The sequence below is a fragment of the Medicago sativa genome, chromosome 5 (genome assembly GCF_051527215.1).
Source record: "Medicago sativa cultivar Bolivia chromosome 5, Bolivia_mono, whole genome shotgun sequence".
NCBI lineage: Eukaryota > Viridiplantae > Streptophyta > Magnoliopsida > Fabales > Fabaceae > Medicago > Medicago sativa.
The window spans coordinates 57,673,220-57,692,382 of record NC_140753.1 but is presented as its reverse complement, the minus strand read 5'-3'; the positions used below and the strand labels follow the sequence as shown (position 1 = coordinate 57,692,382).

The 19,163-nt window shown below is 36.9% G+C and overlaps 3 protein-coding genes and 2 long non-coding RNA genes across 9 annotated transcripts; 2 read left to right on the top strand and 3 right to left on the bottom strand.

Annotated features, from left to right (window-relative positions):
- Nucleotides 1-4,956: 4,956 nt before the first annotated feature.
- LOC146923417 (uncharacterized) lies at nt 4,957-6,234 on the bottom strand. Its single transcript, XM_085711720.1, has one exon. The coding sequence runs from the start codon at nt 6,232-6,234 to the stop codon at nt 4,957-4,959; it is 1,278 nt and encodes a 425-aa protein (XP_085567846.1).
- Nucleotides 6,235-6,274: 40 nt separating this feature from the next.
- LOC146923416 (uncharacterized) lies at nt 6,275-7,909 on the bottom strand. The gene has a single exon (XM_085711719.1). The coding sequence runs from the start codon at nt 7,907-7,909 to the stop codon at nt 6,275-6,277; it is 1,635 nt and encodes a 544-aa protein (XP_085567845.1).
- A 2,737-nt stretch (nt 7,910-10,646) lies between these two features.
- On the top strand, nt 10,647-13,384 carry LOC146923415 (serine carboxypeptidase-like 20). 3 transcript variants are annotated; one of them, XM_085708569.1, is made up of 6 exons: nt 10,647-11,180; nt 11,569-11,703; nt 11,816-11,896; nt 12,386-12,451; nt 12,723-12,834; nt 13,072-13,384. In XM_085708569.1, the coding sequence occupies exons 1-5, from the start codon at nt 11,079-11,081 to the stop codon at nt 12,813-12,815; spliced, it is 477 nt and encodes a 158-aa protein (XP_085564695.1). In that variant the 5' UTR covers nt 10,647-11,078; the 3' UTR covers nt 12,816-12,834; nt 13,072-13,384. The 3 variants fall into 3 exon arrangements, 2 of the variants coding, with proteins under 2 accessions (XP_085564695.1, XP_085564696.1); XR_015009715.1 differs by having other exon boundaries at nt 10,648-11,180; nt 11,976-12,451; XM_085708570.1 differs by lacking the exon at nt 12,723-12,834.
- Nucleotides 13,385-14,694: 1,310 nt separating this feature from the next.
- On the bottom strand, nt 14,695-17,206 carry LOC146923414 (uncharacterized). Of its 2 annotated transcripts, XR_015009714.1 has the most exons (3): nt 16,691-17,206; nt 15,551-15,679; nt 14,695-15,159 (listed from the first exon to the last, which is right to left on the bottom strand). It is a non-coding gene; the product is annotated as an uncharacterized LOC146923414 (long non-coding RNA). The 2 variants fall into 2 exon arrangements; XR_015009713.1 differs by lacking the exon at nt 16,691-17,206 and having other exon boundaries at nt 15,551-16,022.
- LOC146923413 (uncharacterized) lies at nt 17,198-18,728 on the top strand. Of its 2 annotated transcripts, none has more exons than XR_015009712.1 (3): nt 17,198-17,557; nt 17,781-17,979; nt 18,539-18,728. It is a non-coding gene; the product is annotated as an uncharacterized LOC146923413 (long non-coding RNA). The 2 variants fall into 2 exon arrangements; XR_015009711.1 differs by having other exon boundaries at nt 17,419-17,557; nt 18,492-18,728.
- The last annotated feature ends 435 nt before the right edge of the window (nt 18,729-19,163 follow it).

Below are 19,163 nucleotides of genomic sequence, written 5' to 3'. Positions count from 1 at the left end.
AGATCTCATATCTAGCAGTTCCTTGGTTAAGGTCAATACGGGTAGGTCCTAGGTCTTTAGTGTAAACGAGGAGTTTGCTGAGAGCTAGAGAATAAGGACTACACTATTGGATTTCCTTCCTGGCTTGGTAGCCCCCAGAGTAGGTGATGTTGCACCGAACTGGGTTAACAAACTCACTGTGCCATTTACTTTCTTGTCATTTATTTTTTTTGTTTTATTTATGTCCACTGCTAGCACGATGTTCTAAACATCTCATTCAACATCTGTAATCTGTGCCGAGTGTTGGAACATCTCGTAGAACATTCTGTTGCTAGCCAGCCAGAATTTCAGTTTTGGAATGTTCGTTGTAGTTGATGAAATTGAATGACTCTGAGGCATTTTTATCAAATGCATATTTTAAACTAATTCACAATTCCTTGTGGATTCGATACTCTTTTAAATTTGATGACATACATATATACTTGTAGACATGTCAAGTTTTTGGCGTCGTATATGTGGACCATTTAAGAGAGGATAATACCATATCCCCTCCTAAAAACATAGGAAAAGAGCAACATGATACATGTCATGTGCTTAGTATGTAGGTGAGGTGACATGGTAAGTCATATACTTGACACATAGGCCAGTATGGAAAACCACCAATAATAATAATAGAGGGTGAAGGAAGTTACATCTCCACGTCAGAAATGAAGTTGAGGACGGTTAGAAGGAGGGAGGAGGATAAAAGAGAAAACAAAATACAGTTCTTTCACAAATTGCGCCATACATATCACCCTTCTTGGAATAACACCATACAGGGTAGGAACAACCGTACTTGCTACAAGTACATATACTCATTTTGTTACAAGAACATACACGGATACTCGCAAGCATTTCAAAAAACAATAATGCATAATAAGCATATATAGACTCGACTCTTCATGACTGTACACATGATCCATGGATTTTTACCATTCTGAAGAAGCTCTTAGGGAACTCTATATTGTCACAACTAAGGAAACTCCTCTCGATGTTCGATGAAGATGGAACATCATATGATATTATAGGTCATGTTTTTTAGATATTTTCTTTGTATTTAGAGGAGTTGTCAATGATTTGAGAAACATATTGTATTTGAGGATCATATGTATTGTACTCATTTGAGTCGTTGTAATTCAGTTTTATCCTAAATCATGGAACTCTATAAGTGTTTTGAGTCTTTTTAGTAAGAAATCGTGTAAATCAGAAAAAACAAGACTTCACATGAAGGATAGAGGATACGAAGATTGAAGATCAATGGTTCTTTGAGGGTCTTTGAAGACAATACAAAGTGGAGAAAATTCGTTTCAAATTACAAAACATTACAAAACTGAATAACGCTCGAAAAAAATGACGAAAACTGCAAAATTCACAATGGAGACATTGCCTCATGAGCCGATACACATGGGACACATACCCTCATGGGCTCTTACGCACCAATTCATGTGCCTTGGACATGCTTTTGTGGGAAGGGAGTGTTGGTTGCTTTTTTTTTTCTTCAAGTTGTTTTAGTGGAAAACCCTAGTTTTCTTCTCTAAATCTCTAAGTAATGGTGTACTATAAATAGAGACCCTTGCACACTCTTAGATTCATTCTAAAAGCTAGATATACAAGGCAAGGGTCAAACATCAAAGCTTCAAGGCAGAGGATCTCATTCCTCTTCTTTTTCTATTGTTTTGTAATGATGTATGTTTTCATGTGCAACTAAACCTTTTTGATTAGGTTCCACGATGAACCCACTTATTATTTGTTGGATTCAATTAATAAAGTTTTTTTATTCAGTTATGATTTAAGTGTTTGATTTAATTTGTATGTGTTCGTTTCTATACCTAGATGGAGCATATTAGGATTGACAACCCTAATTCCGTCTGAAATCGACAATAGTAAATTTTTTATTTTCTAAATTTAATTCTTTTAATCGAATTCGGATGGGGATGCTACAACTGTAACTGGTTGAATTGCGGTGATATTAAAATAAAACGTTCACTGGTTCATCACAGGGTCATGTTCTACGTTCTTAAATTTTTTTTTTGGTTACAATATGCTAACAGCAACAAAAGAAACAGAAGCAAGAAAGAGAAAAAAAAAACTAACAGAACCAGAAAAAAAAAGAAAAGAAAATAAACTGCTAGCTTCTAAGAAAGCAAGTTCCTATCGCATCAGCTTTAATGAGAGGAAGGAGGTCAGATGGAGGCGAATGGTGAACGAGCAGATGAGAATCTGAATTAGCACCTAGTTTTGCAAAGTAATCAGCACATTGGTTCCCCTCTCTTAAGGTGTGATGGAGAGAGATGTTCCGATCAACTAACAAGTCCTTAATATTTTGAATAAGCACGGCATAGATGTGGAATCTCGGGGTATCATTCTTGATAAGATGAACAGCAATGAGGGAGTTCGAGTAGCACATGAGGTCAGTCACGTTCAAATCAATAGCCAAATTCAGACCTTGATGGATAGCAGTTAGCTCAGCCAGCAGTATGTCAGTCGAGCTCGGGATGAAACCAGAGAAACCTGAGATGAACAAACCTGCACTATTGCGGAGGACACCACCGTAACCAGCGTGGGGAGGAGAACCAATGCAACTGCCATCAACATTAAGGATGTGGTCCTGATGATTTCTGCTGTTCCATTTTACGAAGCGGTCGGGCTGATGCGAACTGTCCTCACTATCAAAAACCGTACTGATATCGGTGGCCGCTGAGATGATGTTGCTGCACAGCCGGTTTAGAGACAAGTGTTCGTTACTAAGGCACATTAAGTTTCGATGTCTCCAAACCCACCAAAGACCAGCTAAAAATGTATTCGAACGAGGGCCAGACAAACCGAGCTTGATCCAGTCATAGGCTGAAGCGGCTGTGACGAAATCATTGCAAGTAAAACCAATTTTCTGCCAGATGCTTCTGGAAAAGCGAGAGTCCCTGACACAGTGCAGGAAGGTTTCGTCTTCCTCGTTGCAGCGAGCGCAAGTGGGAGAGTGAGTTATGCTTCTATGGTGAAGCAGGGAGAGAGTAGGTACAACATTTTGACAGGCGAGCCAGATGAAGAACTTATACTTTTCCGGGACCTTTAACCTCCAAATCCAAGACCAAGAGTGATGAGGAATGGGATTGGCTGCTGGTTCTCTAACGGTGAGAAGCCATTTGTATCCGCTTTTTGTAGAGTATGTGCCATTTTTGTTTTGGGACCAGATTAAAGCATCCTCAATGCCATCATTAAACTGGATGTTGATGTTGTTGATGTGGTTCTCAACAGCTGATGGGAGATTAGTGTAAAGGACCTGAGTGAGGTTACCAGGAGCGGAAAGCACATCTCTAACAGATAAATGAAGGTCATGGATATCGATAATAGGAACGTAGTTACCGATAGGACCTAGAGAGTTCCAATTACTGAACCAAAAGGAAGATGAACCCGAACCAATACGCCAAGTGTACCCTTCCTTGAGAATATTTTTAGCACGGATAATGGAGGACCAAGTCATGGAGCTGTTGCTGCCGGCACTAGCGAGAAGGGTGTTGTGACCACCTGTGTATTTATTTGAAAGGAGAGACACCCATAATTTATTAGTCGATTGAACCATGTCCCAGACAAGTTTACCAAGGAGACTAGTATTCGCTTCTCTTGCTGCCCGGATACCCAATCCACCAAGATTCTTAGGAAGAGAGATTTTCTTCCAATTAACCAAGTGGATTCCTTTATTATTAGTGTCGCGCCAGATGAAGTTTCTTGTGGTTTAATCTATGCTATCACATATGTTTTGGAGCAGCCAATTAATTTGCATGAAATAAGAAGGAATGGATGATAACACAGAGTTTGCTAGAGCCAATCTCCCTGTTTTATTGAGAAGCCTATTCTTCCAAGAAGCCAACCTGTTTTGCATTTTTTCAATGATGAAATGGAAGTCGCTCCGCTTAGGCCGCCCTTTCAAAATGGGGAAGCCAAGATACTTATCAAGGGAAGTAGTGCTCCGGATGCCGGATATAGTGGTGAGGCTATTGATTTTCCTTTGAGGAGTGCCTGCTGAATAAAAAGCTCTAGACTTTGAAAGATTAATCTTCAATCCGGACGCCTTGCTGAACCTGTCAAATAACTCGGTAACAAATCTAAGCTGAGAGTTTCTGGCTTTGATGAAGAGAAGGACGTCATCTGCAAAGAGTAGGTGAGATACTTGGGGCCCTGTGCCTGTGATTTGAATTGGTTCCCATTCACCTTGAATAACGGCATTGTTGATAGCAAGAGAGAGTTTCTCCATACAAAGAATAAAGAGATATGGCGATAGAGGGTCACCCTGTCTGAGTCCATGAGAAGGCTTGAAGGTAGGCATTTTGTTTCCATTCCACAAAATAGAGTAGGTAGAGGAGGAAACACAATGCATGATGAGTTTGATGGTAATGTCTGGGAAGCCAAAATCCTGCAGGCAAAAATTAAGAAAATCCCAATTGACGTTATCAAAAGCTTTCTCTAGGTCAAGCTTGAAAGCCACATAACCTTTTTTCTTCTTAGATCTTCTCATGTAATGAAAAATTTCCTGCAAAACAATGGAGTTATCAGATGTTCCCCTACCAGGCAGAAAACTGCTTTGGAAGGGGCCAATAATATTATTAAGAATAGGTCTGAGACGTTGAACCAAAACTTTAGTGATGATTTTATAAACAATGTTACACAGACTGATGGGCCGGAAGTCTTTGTAAGTAATAGGTGGGTCCACCTTAGGAATAAGTGCAATGAGCGTGCTTGAAATCTCCAGATCAAAGTGACCTGTAAGGAAGGTTGAGTGAACCAAACGGAAAATATCATCTCCAACTATGTGCCAGTATTGTTTGAAGAAGATGCATCGGAAACCATCAGGGTCGGGGGCTTTGTAAGGCTTCATAGTGTTGAGCGCAGCGAAGACTTCGCTCTTAGTAATAGGTTTGGTGAGGGAATGTTTGCCGAGGTCATCTATGGTTGGTTGGTGGTCGGTAAGGAAAGTACGGTTATGGTGAGGTTGGTTGTTGGCAAAGAGGTTCTTGAAATACTTTTGAGCTTCTTCTTGGAGAACGGTGCTATCAGTTGTCCAAGTACCATTAGGGAGCTGAAGTCTATGGATTCTATTTTCTTTCTTCGAATGATAGTTTGGGCATGAAAGAAAGAACTGTTCTTATCACCAAACTTTTTCCATTTTTCCCTAGATTTTTGGTACCACAAAATCTCTTCTTGAAAAAGGATGTGGTTGTACTCATTTTGCAATTCCTTTTCCTGAATAGTATGTCTAGCAGAATCAACTCTCTCTAGGTAATGTTGGATCCCCTTAAGCCTTCTTTCCACCTGCTTCTTCCTTTTGAAAATGTTTCCGAAAACTTCTTGATTGAAAGTAATAGAATTTTTCATGACATTTTTCAGGGCAATGATGGTGTCGTGGTTGGAAGAAGTCCAAGATTGACTTACCAGGTCAGCATAATCCTTGTGGTCTATCCAAGCAGCTTCAAAGCGGAAAGGCCTAGGCCCTCTAGCAAGAGGGAGGCCACCAAAACGGAGAAGGAGAGGATTATGATTAGAGTGTAATCTGCATAGAACTTCAACAAATGCTTCTGGAAAGGATATGCGCCAGTCCACATTCGCTATCCCTCTGTCAAGCTTCTTAGAAAGAATTCGAATACCGTTATGATTGCGATGCCAAGTAAAACGACCACCTGTGCTTGTGAGGTCAAGGAGATTGCAATTGTTCATGAAGTTGTAAAAGAGGGCAGCTCTGTTGTGATTAAAGATACCCCCTTTTTGGTCACTAGGTAGAAGAGTTTCATTGAAGTCGCCAATTAACATCCAAGGGTTGTTGATAGTGTGGTTGATGTTTGTGAGGTAAGTCCAAAGGTTAGGGCGCATAGTGTAGTTCGGGCTAGCATAGACACAAGTACAGGTAGTGGTAACATTTCCACGGTGGAGGGAGAAGGTTATTGAGTATTGGTTTGTATCAAGGACGGATGAGATAATGTTAGAAGCTGATTGTTTTAAGAGCCATATGCCTCCTGAATGGCCTGTTGCTTCAATTATATGAACCGGGGTATAACCATTGTTGTTCCAAAAAGCAGAAAGTCTAGCAAAAGAAGTGTGAGTCTCAAGGATGGATAGAAAGGTTGGGTTGAACCTTTGAATTAAGTCCTTCAAGTGTCTTTTAGCATTGCTGTTCTGAGCTCCTCTGATATTCCAAGAGAGAATTGAAGTATCTTTAAAAGCTTCCATAACAAAACTAATAGAAATAGAGTGTCTAATGCTGGACACTTTAAGTAACCATATCTTCATCAGTCTGGGAGGGTGAATCATGAATTACATTACTGGCATTCGTATCAACTTCAGTATCTCCATTCATGTTTTGGGCTATCATGGTTTCTTCATCAGTTTGGATGATGTTGGCATCAGTAGCAGGCGTGTTGCTTTGGGTAGGGGTTGAAAGGTTAATGGCATTATCGTAATTGTTTTCATAAATGGGGTTAAGGTTAAGTTGAGTTTCATGAGGGTGTGGGGTCGGATTTTGTATTGCAAGGCTTTGTCTTTGTGTGTTTACGTGGGATTTTGTTTGATTAGGATTGGGAGCCGTAACATTGATTGTGGTGGGCACATGCTGTTTGATTGGAAAATCATTGGGATGGTTGACTTTTTGAGATGGCTTAATGATTGGGGCAAGTGTGGTATCCTCTTGTCTGCGCTGTTTAGGAACAGAGGGACCACTTAGAACTTCACTATGTGTGGGCCTTGGTGGAAGTTTTTGATTGGATGGATTAGGTTTATTTTGTGGGGACAAGTTGGATAAGGCAGAGAACTTATTTGTTCTGTGGGTCACGTTTTTCTTTGCATTGATTGGTGGGTTGGTAGCTGTTTTCTTTCTTCTAGTGACAAGAAGCCAGTCACCATGTAATTCATTAATTCCTTCATCATTGCTAATTAAATTTCCATTAATTGCTGATAACTCATTTTGATTGGAAATTAAATCGTTACCGTTACTATTGCTGACTGCCGGAGTTGGTTGAGAAGGCATGGCGGCTGGAGGCTGCTGCTGGGCGGTTTCCTGGTGGCTGGCTGCAGTTTTGTGGTGGTTCAGATTCATCTTTTCAGTGTTGGTTGCTGTTCGAGAGCAATTTCGTCCCAGGTGGCCGTAGCATCCGCAATTTGTACAAATCAAGTGGAGACCTTCATATTGAACCTTGTACCAATGGCCGTTTACCCAAATTTTTCCGACCACCGGAGCCGTAAGATCGACTTCCACACAGAGTCTTGCAAATTTTCCTCTTTCTACTTTCAGAGTGTTTGTGTCCACCTTGACTGGGCGACCAATTGCTGAAGCCATAGCCAGAAGAAAACTCTCGTCATAATAAACTAGGTTCAAACCAGGGAATCGTACCCATACCACCGTGCTTTTCACTTTTGCGTCAGGTGATGCGAATTCAGGAGACCAGTGTGTTATATCTAGACAGTGATCGAATATCATCCATGGTCCTCCCGTAACGACTTTCTCTTTATCTGCTGCTTGATCGAATTTAACCATGTAGAAGCCATTATCATTGTCCATAATTTCGAAGCTGCCTTGAGTTTTCCAAACCTTGTGTAGACGGTCCTTCATGGTGTTGTAACCAAGATTTTTGCCTAAGAGCTTCACGACTAGTGCATCTCTCCAAGGTGTGCACAGTTCCTGAAAGGTTGAAGGGTCCACATAGACTTTGGGAAGAAGCCGGTTACCATTTTCATGCTCGATGCGGACAAGCTTTTTCTCGATCATGTCTTGTTTTTCACGGATAGGAATCTCTTGGGAAAATCCCAAGAGTTTGTCACGGAATGATAGCTTAGGGGTTGGATCAGGAGGTTTCTTTGTGTGAAGTAGGTTAGGGTCACTTTGAGCGGAGAAGACAAAACCAGAGCTCATTGCACTTGATTATCTTGATAGGAGGAATTAGTCATGCTTTAGTAAAAACTCTACGTTCTTAAATTGAAACAAATGAATTATTAAGGGAAATGATATTTGGTATGGGATTTTGTGTACGGGAATTCACGGACGTTTCTATTTTCACGCGCTTCAATTACTTTGTCCAGAAAAAACAATAATAAATTAAATAAAATAATGGAGTTGAATTTTCTTGGAGCAAGCACACCGTACACCGCCTCTTCAATTTCTTTCCTTGCATCATGTGTTGGACTCACTTCTTCATAGTTCAACCTGTACGCAACTCTTCACAATGTGATATGCTTACAGAGGTTTCATTAAGGTGAAGGTCACTTGCTTCTGGTCACAACTTATCCCATCACATTAATTTGAAACTTGAAGGGTGATACCAATTATCTCTTATCTCATAATTCAAGGGATTGTGAAAAAAAGAGGCCCATTAGTATATTTCTTCAAATGATAATCACAGCTTGGTGTAATTTGAGAGAAAGAGATGGTGGTTGCAATTTGTTGCACATGGTTTAAATAGTAGAGGAAAGAAAAGATAAGTTGATGATTGCTTTGCTGAGGAAAATCCAAATCGTCAGCGGCCTTGAGAGTATAAGTAAAGAAGATGAATTTTTTTTTTGGTACAATAGAAGATGAATTTTCTATTAATAGTGGTAGTATTTTTTTTATTTTTTTATCTCTTATATTTAATAGAAACTGCACGTGGGAGATACAGCTTGCACGCGTTCGTCGAAATTCGTATGGACAAATGCAGTACCATTTATCACTGCTCAATTAATAATCAACTGAATTGATCCCAACAAAGACGGAAGGTGAGATTCAAAGATTTCATAATCATCGTTAAACTTCTGAATGATTTACTTCAAAACCCCACAAAACCACTTAAATCTTTTTCTAAATTATTTACTTCAAATAAATTCTTCTAATTACCGAGTTGACTGATTATCTCTGTGGGGACGATAACTTACTACTTTATTATCTAAATATAATTTAGTGCACTTGTCATTTCATACATCCCATCAGTCGATCAATAATGTTTTCCTTATTCTCACACATCTAAGGTAACAAATCCCCATGGTCGAGCAACAAAGGCTCAATGAAATTTTGTAGAATTTAGATGGGTCCCTATCACGAGAAACCTCACCACATCACCCATCATAGTCACCATGTAACTACGATATGTTCCTTCAAATGAAAAATGTAACTATATATGATATGCATGAACATGCATGGTCAACTTAACATAAGAACATACAACAATTTACACATAATCCAACATATGTAACAATAATAACATGCTTATATTACATATATTCATATGCAAACATCACTTATCACATTTCAATAGAAAATTCATTTATTTATTCTAAATCATATGAAAGCAGATAATCATCAAGATGAACATCGATGTGATAAACACAACCTAAACAAGGCACACTATCATGCGTAGAAAACACACATGCATTCAATTACATATAATTTCGTTAGAATATGACCTTACTTGTATAACTTTCCTAACCCACACAACTCAAAGTCACCACCGTTTGACGTGCCCTAATCCAATATAGTAGTTTAGGTGAGCTTCATAGCTCTAAGAAATTCTACTCATCCGTGATCTAGTTCAACAATGCTCAAAAGAATATACCTTCGCTTAGATATAAAGACTTTACTATCACTAGTAAAATAACTTTCTCAAAATATTTTCAAGAACTTTAATCAAGACCTTAATTAAATTTTAAAGATAACAAAATAATTTACATAAATTTTCTTGTTCCCCGAAACATTTTCTGAAAAACTTTTTGTCTGAATCATTTTCTCAAATTAAAGTATAAAATTTATGATGAAATCTCATTTTTGTTCACGATGTTTTTCCGAGCCTAGCTCAAAAAACCTCTGAATATCACAAACAACATAGTTTATCAAACAACCCCTCATCATGTACTCATTTCAGTTCACTAGACAGTACCTCATATACTCATTTCAAAACCATATATCTAGTTTCATCGTCTCAAAAAGTCATATTCAATGGCTCACGTTTTATGACAAAATTCCAGATTTTAAAATAGTAAAATACCCTGAAATTTTCCGTCCGTGCAAAAACAACATCAAAATAATATTTTTTTCGAAGACCAAATTGTTACATTAGTAGATCAGCTCATAGCAAGACTAACCATATAAAGAAAACAACATTTAGATACTTTTTGAAATTACAAAACTTTCAAAACATTCAAAGTATAAATTTTCTTTTGGATCTATTATCACATAGATTCGATCTATGCCATTAGGGTATGAAATGAGTGTAAAAAAAACAATTTTCAAAAACCCCGCATTTATAAGAGGTGGTTCGACCATAAGCTAGTAGGAGGGAGGAAGAGAAATTTTACATACTTGAAGCTTTGATTTAACACAAGATGATGATGATCCAAGATGATTGACGAGTTTAGAGAGAGAAGAGAATTTGATTTATGGAGATAGAGAAAGTGAGGGTGTGAGTGGTAGAGAAAAGAGTGGAAGTGTTTAAAAATTTTGAAATCAGAGGAGGACAGTTGGTATATATAGACTTAGGTAAATTAACTCTCCAAATAAAATACTTGCATTTGAGAAATACCAAAAGTAAATATCATCATATCATAATCATATAAAGTTCACCAACGTGTTATTACCAAAAACATAAATATATTACCAAAAAAAAAAAAGTTCACCAACGTGTGACACTTTATGTTATGAGTGGTGATAGGCATACCACCATAGGTGGCATCCACCCCTACACACCCACACAAAATTTTGACATTTGGCAACTGGACCCTACACAAATACACTCAGCAGCAACTGTTTCTTTCTCTCTTTTTCTTTCTTCCTTCACCCTCTCTTCTCACACAAATACACGCTCTTCCTTCACCTTCTATCTCTTCCTTCATTCTCGTCCCCACCTTTCTCTCTTCTTCACCCTTTTTCTCCTTTCCCCCCTCACTGAACACCACCACCGGCCACACCCCAAAGCTCACCACCACCGCCGGTCCACTTCTTTTCCGGCGACGGTGATGGAAACGACGATCTCCCATCCATTTTTTTCAGATCTGGGCTACCTCCGTTCTACTCACTCCATTGTCGTCGTTGTCTCCCGTCAACTTCTTTATAAATCATGTGGCAATTGATGATTTCTTCAGGTCCTTTCAATTTTGAAGCAGCAAAGACAAAGGGAAGCCTGCCAACTCTGCACCTCAATCCATATAGCTGGACCAAGGTATGAATTTTTTAAAAATCAGTTGAATTTTGAAAGGGAAGGATGATTTCTTCTCATAGTTTGGTTTTGGGTAGAGACTCTATAGGGTTGTTTGTATTGACTTATTTAAATTTATGTATAATAAGCACCTGTGAGACTGTTTGAGAGCTTTTGAAAAGAATGAGCTCTTCATGATAGCTTATGAATGCAGCTTAGAACTTATATGTAAATTGTTTGACCTTATCTTATGTTATAGAAATAACTTATATGTAAGCCCTTTACATGATAGACGTTTATGCTATAAGTAAGTAGTTAAGTTGTTTATCCAAACAAGAGTTGTGTAATTCAACAATCACTAGTTATTTTTTCTTGTTATCAAATGGTATATGATTCTGATTTGGCATTACAGGTTTCCAGTATTATATATTTAGACTCTCCTGCTGGTTACATAGTTGGAAATGGTGTTACAGATGAACAAATTGATGGCAATGCTCTTGTTCCATTTGTACATGGGATGGGTCTTATCTCAGATGAATTGTTTGAGGTGAAAATATACCCTTTTAAGAGCAAGTTTGGAACTATATCTATTGTTTGAAACCTTGCTATATATTGTCTTGTAAGTATGTTTCTTTAAGTCATGTTGCACTCTGTTGCAGGAGGTTAACCGCGAGTGTGATGGGAATTTCTATAATTCACTCAGTGATAATTGTACAAACAAGCTTGCAAAAATTGATGAGGTGATTTAATTATACTATAGTACTGAGATTATAAGAAATAAGTGAATTTGGCACTCATTGATGATTCTTATTATTTTAGGACATTGATGGGTTGAATGTATATAACATTCTAGAACCATGCTACCACGGCACAGAGGCAGATAAGATTATCACATCCTATATTAGGTTACCGTCTAGTTTCCGTGAGTTAGGTGAGACTGAAAAACCTCATCCTGTGAGGAAAAGAATGTTCGGTCGTGCTTGGCCCCTTAGAGCACCTGTGAGAGATGGCAACGTACCAACTTGGCCACAACTTATCAATAGCAACAATGTTCCATGCACAATATGTTTCTTTACTACTATCTAAGTGTCTATATTTACCATTTAATATCTCCTTATTAGCTACTAGTTGATTTAATTGCTCGATTATCATTGCATACTTGTTTAAACCTTAGAAATGCTAATTTTTTATTGCCAAAAACAAGTAACATGACCTAACAATATCTTTAGGATGGCTCTGTTGCAAATGCATGGTTGAACAATGAAGAAGTCAGGAAAGCAATTCACACTGCAGAGGTGAGGTTTCTTGTAAGATACCTCTATACTTTGAATGTCAAAACACTAAATTATTATCTCTCTGATGAAACAGAAAAGTGTGGTCAGTAGTTGGGATTTATGCACAGACAAAATTTCCTTCGATGTATATTTAGTATAAAATACCAATCATGATGGGAATGATGTCTTAGAGAGATATGAGATGTTTGACTATGATTTGTGTGCTTTTTCTTCCTTCAAAGATAGTTATTGTGCAAAACCTCTTGTTTGATTTATTTAGCCCTTCCTATAGGCCAATTCTGCTAAATCAATTGAAAAGGATCATAAAGCATTAAAAGCCAAAGTTGGTGATGAAGTGATGGTGAAGTCACTTGAGGCCAAATAGGTTGAAAGGCAAAGTAAAGGTAGGTTCTTGTGCAATATTGTTATACCTTGTCTAAAAGAAAATCTATTTTCTGACTGAAGTAGAACACATGCCATGTTATCTTACGATTTATATGAAAAATCTTCAATGCTATATAGCATTGTTCTTTGGACATGTATATTAGATTGTATATGTATGTTTGTTTTCCCTCTTCAGTTTCAATATCGTGTTTCAATTTACTAATCATTGTCTTATTTATTTTTCTTCTTCTTTTCAGCCAACAAATTTAGAAACAAGAGATGGTAGACATTCATCGGAGTCTAGCTACCGCCTCGAGGATCATTGAAGCAACATCACTAGGGAATATTTAGATAGTTTATGGACTAGAATTATGAACAATCCAAGACACCGTGTAAAAAGTGGGGTTCTGCTTTCCCCATGGGTGAAGGATGGACGCAAAAAGAAGAAGATTTAAATTAATTTAGTGTTTTGATATGATTGTAATGTAGATGTTTTCTGATGATATTTTTTAATTGGTAGGACAATGTCGCACCTATAATATTAAAGGAAACACCATATGTTGTTAGTTACTATCATTGTTGAACTATCGTACAGTTTAATGAGTCAGTTTTTTTGTTATTTTTTGTTCTTTGATATAAAAGATGATTGTGTCTTTATTGACAAGTGAAATCTTCACATGTATATATTTTGCCTAAAACGATATTATTTACATATGGGAAAGATAACTAGCCAAATATATGGTCTGTATGACCACATTTTTACAAATACGTGACCGCTATTTTTTCATAAATTAGAACTTGTCCGTCTTTAGGCGTGATAAACACGCCGATTGTAAATCAGGTTATTTATGGTTGGAAATACTTTTAGTGCAGTGATCAAATGAGATTATGCGTTCGATTTGCCTAAAACGAAATTATTTACATCTGGGAAATATAAACTAGCCAAATATATGGCGTGTATAACCACATTTTTACACATGCGTGACCACTTTGTTTTCATAAATTAGACCTTGTCCGTCTTTAGACGTGATAAACTCGCCGATTGTAAAACAAGTTATTTATGGTTGGAAATGTTTTTAGTGCAGTGATCAAATGAGATCATGCGTTCGATTCGCCTAAAACGAAATTATTTACATCTGGGAAATATAAACTAGCCAAATATATGGTCTGTATGACCAAATTTTTACAAATACGTGACCACTATTTTTTCATAAATTAGAAATTGTCCGTCTTTAGGCGTGATAAACTTGTCGATTGTAAAACAGGTTTTTTATGGTTGGAAATGCTTTTAGTGCAGTGATCAAATGAGATTTTGTGTTCCATTCGCCTAAAATGGAATTATTTATACCTGGGAAACAAAAACTGGCCAAATATATGGTCTGTATGACCACATTTTTACAAATGTGTGACCACTATTTTTTCATAAATTAGAACTTGTCCATCTTTAGGCGTGATAAACTCGCAGATTGTAAAAGAAGTTATTTATGGTTGGAAAGACTTTTATGTGTTTGATTCGCCTAAAGCAAGATTATTTATACCTGGGAAGGATAAACTAGCCAAATATATGGTTTGTGTAACCACATTTTTTAAGGTGCGTGACCACTATTTTTTCAAAAATTAGAACTTGTCAGTATTTAGGCGTGATAAACTCGCAGATTGTAAAAGAAATTATTTATGGTTGAAAAGGCTTTTATGTGTTCGATTTGCCTAAAACAAGATTATTTGTACCTGGGAAGGATAAACTAGTCAAATATATGGTCTGTGTGACCACATTTTTTAAGGTGCGCGACCACTATTTTTTCAGAAATTAGAATTTGTCAATCTTTAGGCGTGATAAACTCGCAGATTGTAAAAGAAATTATTTATGCTAATACACCATATAGAAGTAACCTCTAGTACACATGTAATGCTAAAATACCACAAGACAAGTACTTAAACTAACATCATTGTTTGCAAAGCTACTTCAACCTTTACCTTGCATAAACCAATTCTATAGAAACACCTAACAACATTTCAAATTAATTGTAGCAATGAATATTATCTACAAGAAATTAAATCTTCATGCTCAGGGAAAACATAAGTGTTATTCCATCTGTGATCCATGCTTTGAGAATTTATTTGGCCTTGTAGACAGTTAGATCATCATTAATCACCAAAAAAACTCCATCAATCCAACATAGATAACTAGTTACTAAGTATCTTTGCAATGCATATGATCCATGCTTCCCATGCAGTCTCTCTTGTGAGGTATCTCCTTAATTCATGACTCAATTTCTCCTCATGAGTAGCTGATTGGAAAGCTGGAAAGTAATACACTTGACCAGCAGTGTACTTTGCCAGAGTTCCTACACAGACAGGAAAAAAAACATAATTTACTTCAAGTATAAGATCATCAGCACGCAAGACTATATGGTTAGAAGACCGCAAATGCTGACAGAATTACATCGGGACACGGGGATACATTGATTGTTTACAGATATAACTACAACAATCAACACATAACTTGTGAATTCTTTTTGAGCATCTACAGACCAGTTCATAGTCAAATAGATCCATGAGTTAGAGTATCAGTTTATAATCAAATCATAGTTGAAGCCCATAAACTCATGTCATCAAGTCATCATAAAACACTGCCACAACTGAAGAATCATCAAATATATCAATTAATCAAGAGTAACAGGTTTAAAAATAGAATGGCATAACGAAATACATAGAAATTGAAGGAAAATAAAACACCTAAGGAGGCTATGTCAGTGTACTTATCACTGAATGCATACACATTTACTGAGATTTGGTACTTGAAAAACTCAGTAGCCATCTGCTCATAAAATGGATCTTCAGGCAGTCTCAGTCCATGTTCTTTATCTGTCCCAAATCAATACACTAATACACTATAAGTTCAACACACAAAAATATGGACTTTCACTCTTCCAACCAATTCCACCACTCAATGCCTCTATCCATTACACAAATATCAGAACATCAATCAAGATGAGTTTCTATTGTTGTGTGATAAAATTCATATGCAATGGCAAGGCTTGTGCTCTGTCTTGGGTTTCTTCCACACTAATACAACAAAAATATCCAATGAACAAATGACTAGTTTTTATCAAACATACAAGTATTTCAATCATCAATTTTTAAAGTCAAACATTTATGCAACAAGCCAAAGCATCTTATTAAAGTCAAACAGATGATAAATTCTAGATTACTAACATCACACATTTCACCATGGATTTCTAATTACTTTAATCAATTATTTTGAAAAGCAATTTCACCATGTAACAAAGACGTAACCACACATTTTTTTCCAAAATTTCAACACTGTCCATTTTTTGACATAAGTGTGACCACAAATCTTTTCATTAAGAATTGGTCGCTTAATCACTACGCCTTTAGAGGAACAACCAAAGAGAGACTAAATGATTGGAGGAAAACTTGCGATTTTTTACTAAGAATATAACAATGAGAAGTGAATGTTATTCTATATATGACATGTTTGACACAAACCAACTAAAACATGACTTAACTTAACCAACACAAATTATCATCCCATCCCCATTTGCAATTACTGACAAATCAGACAATAGCAACGACATAACATCTTAATCGGCAACGAGCCAAAATGCAACAATTAGACAGTAGCAAATAACAGAGATTTTAACATAAGTATGAATGAACTAAACTTCTAAATACTATCAAGATTGATTTAACCCAAAATTCTCACTAAATCAGTATCATACCCTAAAATGATTAATTTCTTCATCATGAATTTCTAATTCAACAATTATTTTGGAAAACAATTTTAAAGCTGATCAAATGATTTCAAAATAAATTTTAGCCTTCACCAAATACAAGATTTGAGATAAACATCACCTTCAACGGAGAGAGAGATAGCGGCCGTCGGAGGAAAACGCAAAAGGAGTGGGAGGAAATGGCGGAGAGAAAGGTAGTGATGAAGGAGTTGTGATTCGATAGTGGGAGTTGATGGAGGTGATAGAACGGCATCGACGGCGACGGTGAGGCCAAAGAGAGAAGAGGAAGAGGAGAAGGTCGATCTGTTCAGAAGAGGAAGAGGAGAAGATTGTGGGGTTGTGAGTGAAACTATCAAACTACCCCTTATTGCATGAAACTACCAAATTACCCCTGCCACATCAGCAGTGGTACAAAGGGGTGTATAGAAAATGGGTGTACATGAATCTTTTTCCTTATTTTGTTCGCTGAGATTTTGTGCTATAACTTTTACCACTCACATATATATTAAGTTGTTTAACCTCACTTAAAAAGTATTTTACATATATAAAAATTAAAATAAAAAAAAAATCCATAGAAACCATATAAAGTTATACATCGTGAAACCAAAATTGCAAATTAACAAAAGAATCAAAATCTCTCGTGAAGCTTTCTCATGCCACCGTGAAATCTCAGCCAAACCCTTCTCATGTGAACTTTGTCAGCCACCGTGAACCCTTCTCAGCCACTGTGGACCATTGTGAATCCCAAACCCTCTCTTCACCGTGAAACCTAAACACTCTTGTTACCGAAACCTTCATTCTCTGCCATTCTCTAACCCTCACCCTTCATTCTCAATCATGGAATCTGAAACTTCCTCTGTTCCCTTCTTCGATTTATCTTTCATTCTTCTCTCCTTCGATCAGTTTCTTCTCGTGAGCCCCCGCTCTCCTCCATCAATCTTAAACCCTAAATCCCCTTAGTTTGAAGAAAACGCGTTTTGGTTCGAAGGTAAGAAGATTGCGTTTTTGTTTGAAGATTTGTTTAAGTTTATGCTATATAATGATGCTTAGTGTTTCAGAAAATTAATTTTTAATTTTTAATTTTTAATATAACTATTGGTAGTTGTTTTCTTCGTTTGTGTGTTGATTGAAAACGGTTCAATATTATGTAATGGATCTATATTTGCTTGGATGGATTCTAATTTCTGTTTGAGTTGCTTTGCATTATACAGGTTTTACCTGGGAAGAAAATTTAAGATGTGACAGAGAAGGTGAATCAGTGTATCCATAACCGTGAAGAGTATCGATGCTGGAGTCTGGAGAGTCTGGAGAAGTTAAATTAGAGAAATTGAACAGTGATGCAGATGTCATTATTGGTGGTGTTAGTGTTGCTGCTATTGCTTTTGTTGATACTCTCATACTCTCAGGAAGGTATTGAAATTTTGTCAAACCATTGGATCCAAGTTCTTTTTTTGGTGAAAAGTACAAATTTCTATACTCGTAAATGTTAATGATCTATCATCCTTTTATATACTTGTATTCCATTTATTAAAAGGTGTTGAACACGTTTTTTTGCTTTATTTCTTCTCTTGTCTGAAGCTTTGTGTGGTTGGAAATTAAACAAGTACCCAATGCTAGTAAGTTATTACATGTCTTAATTATATCTTTGTCTCTGAATCATGAAAATTGTTTCTTCTCTTTTGTGACATATAGTATTATTTTTTAACATTATTCAATTAACTTGATGATGATGACTTTATTTTGGAAAAAAAAATTTGGAGTTAAGTTTTTATTTTATTCAATTTGGTTTGCGTGTACTTGAAAGTATGAAGTACCACTCAGTGAGACTTTATGGACTGAATTTAATTAAATTTAACATCAGTCAACCAAACTTTATGATTTCAAATAGCTCTTTTTGTGCTCACACCTATGCTATTTTTCAGTTATACAGAGCTGTTAGATCAAGCTCAGTTGACTTTTGAATTTGCAGCCATGTCTCCATCTTTAGCAAGTGACTTCAGACGGAGTTTGGAAACTACACTTCGACTGCTTGAAGGGATAATGAAGGTGACTGACTGACTATTTGTCTTTTGCTCTTTGATAGACTAGATTCGATGTTTATGCTTTCTTTATCATGTTGTTCATATGTATTGTATAGTAAATTGTTGAAATATTCTATGAGTGGAGTTGGAATCCCCGGGATTGTTTAAAGCGATAAAAAGGGATTTTTGGAGCTGCTTGTTGAGTTGTGGGAGGTGTGGCTGGTTATTGGAGGTGTTGGTTGGTTTTTGGGGCACGGTTAGAACTGTAGCGCAATTGTTCCTGCTGGTTTTGTTGCACCTGTGTTGTGTTTTTGTTTCCTACTGCTGGTGTGTGTCTTGCTGTCCCTTTGGGTGTGTTTGTTATGTTGTTACTGTGTTTTTGTTGCAGTTGTCTTGTGTTTTTGTTTCCTACCGCTGGGTTGTGTCTTGCTGTCCCTTTGTTGCAGCAGATGTGTCGTGCTGTCCTTTGTATTGTTTTTGCTGTAGGGGTGGTAGTTTTTGTGGGTGTGTTATCACTTATATAGGATAACTGTAATTCTATTTTGGCTTTTTCCTGTTCTGTCTTGTGAAGGG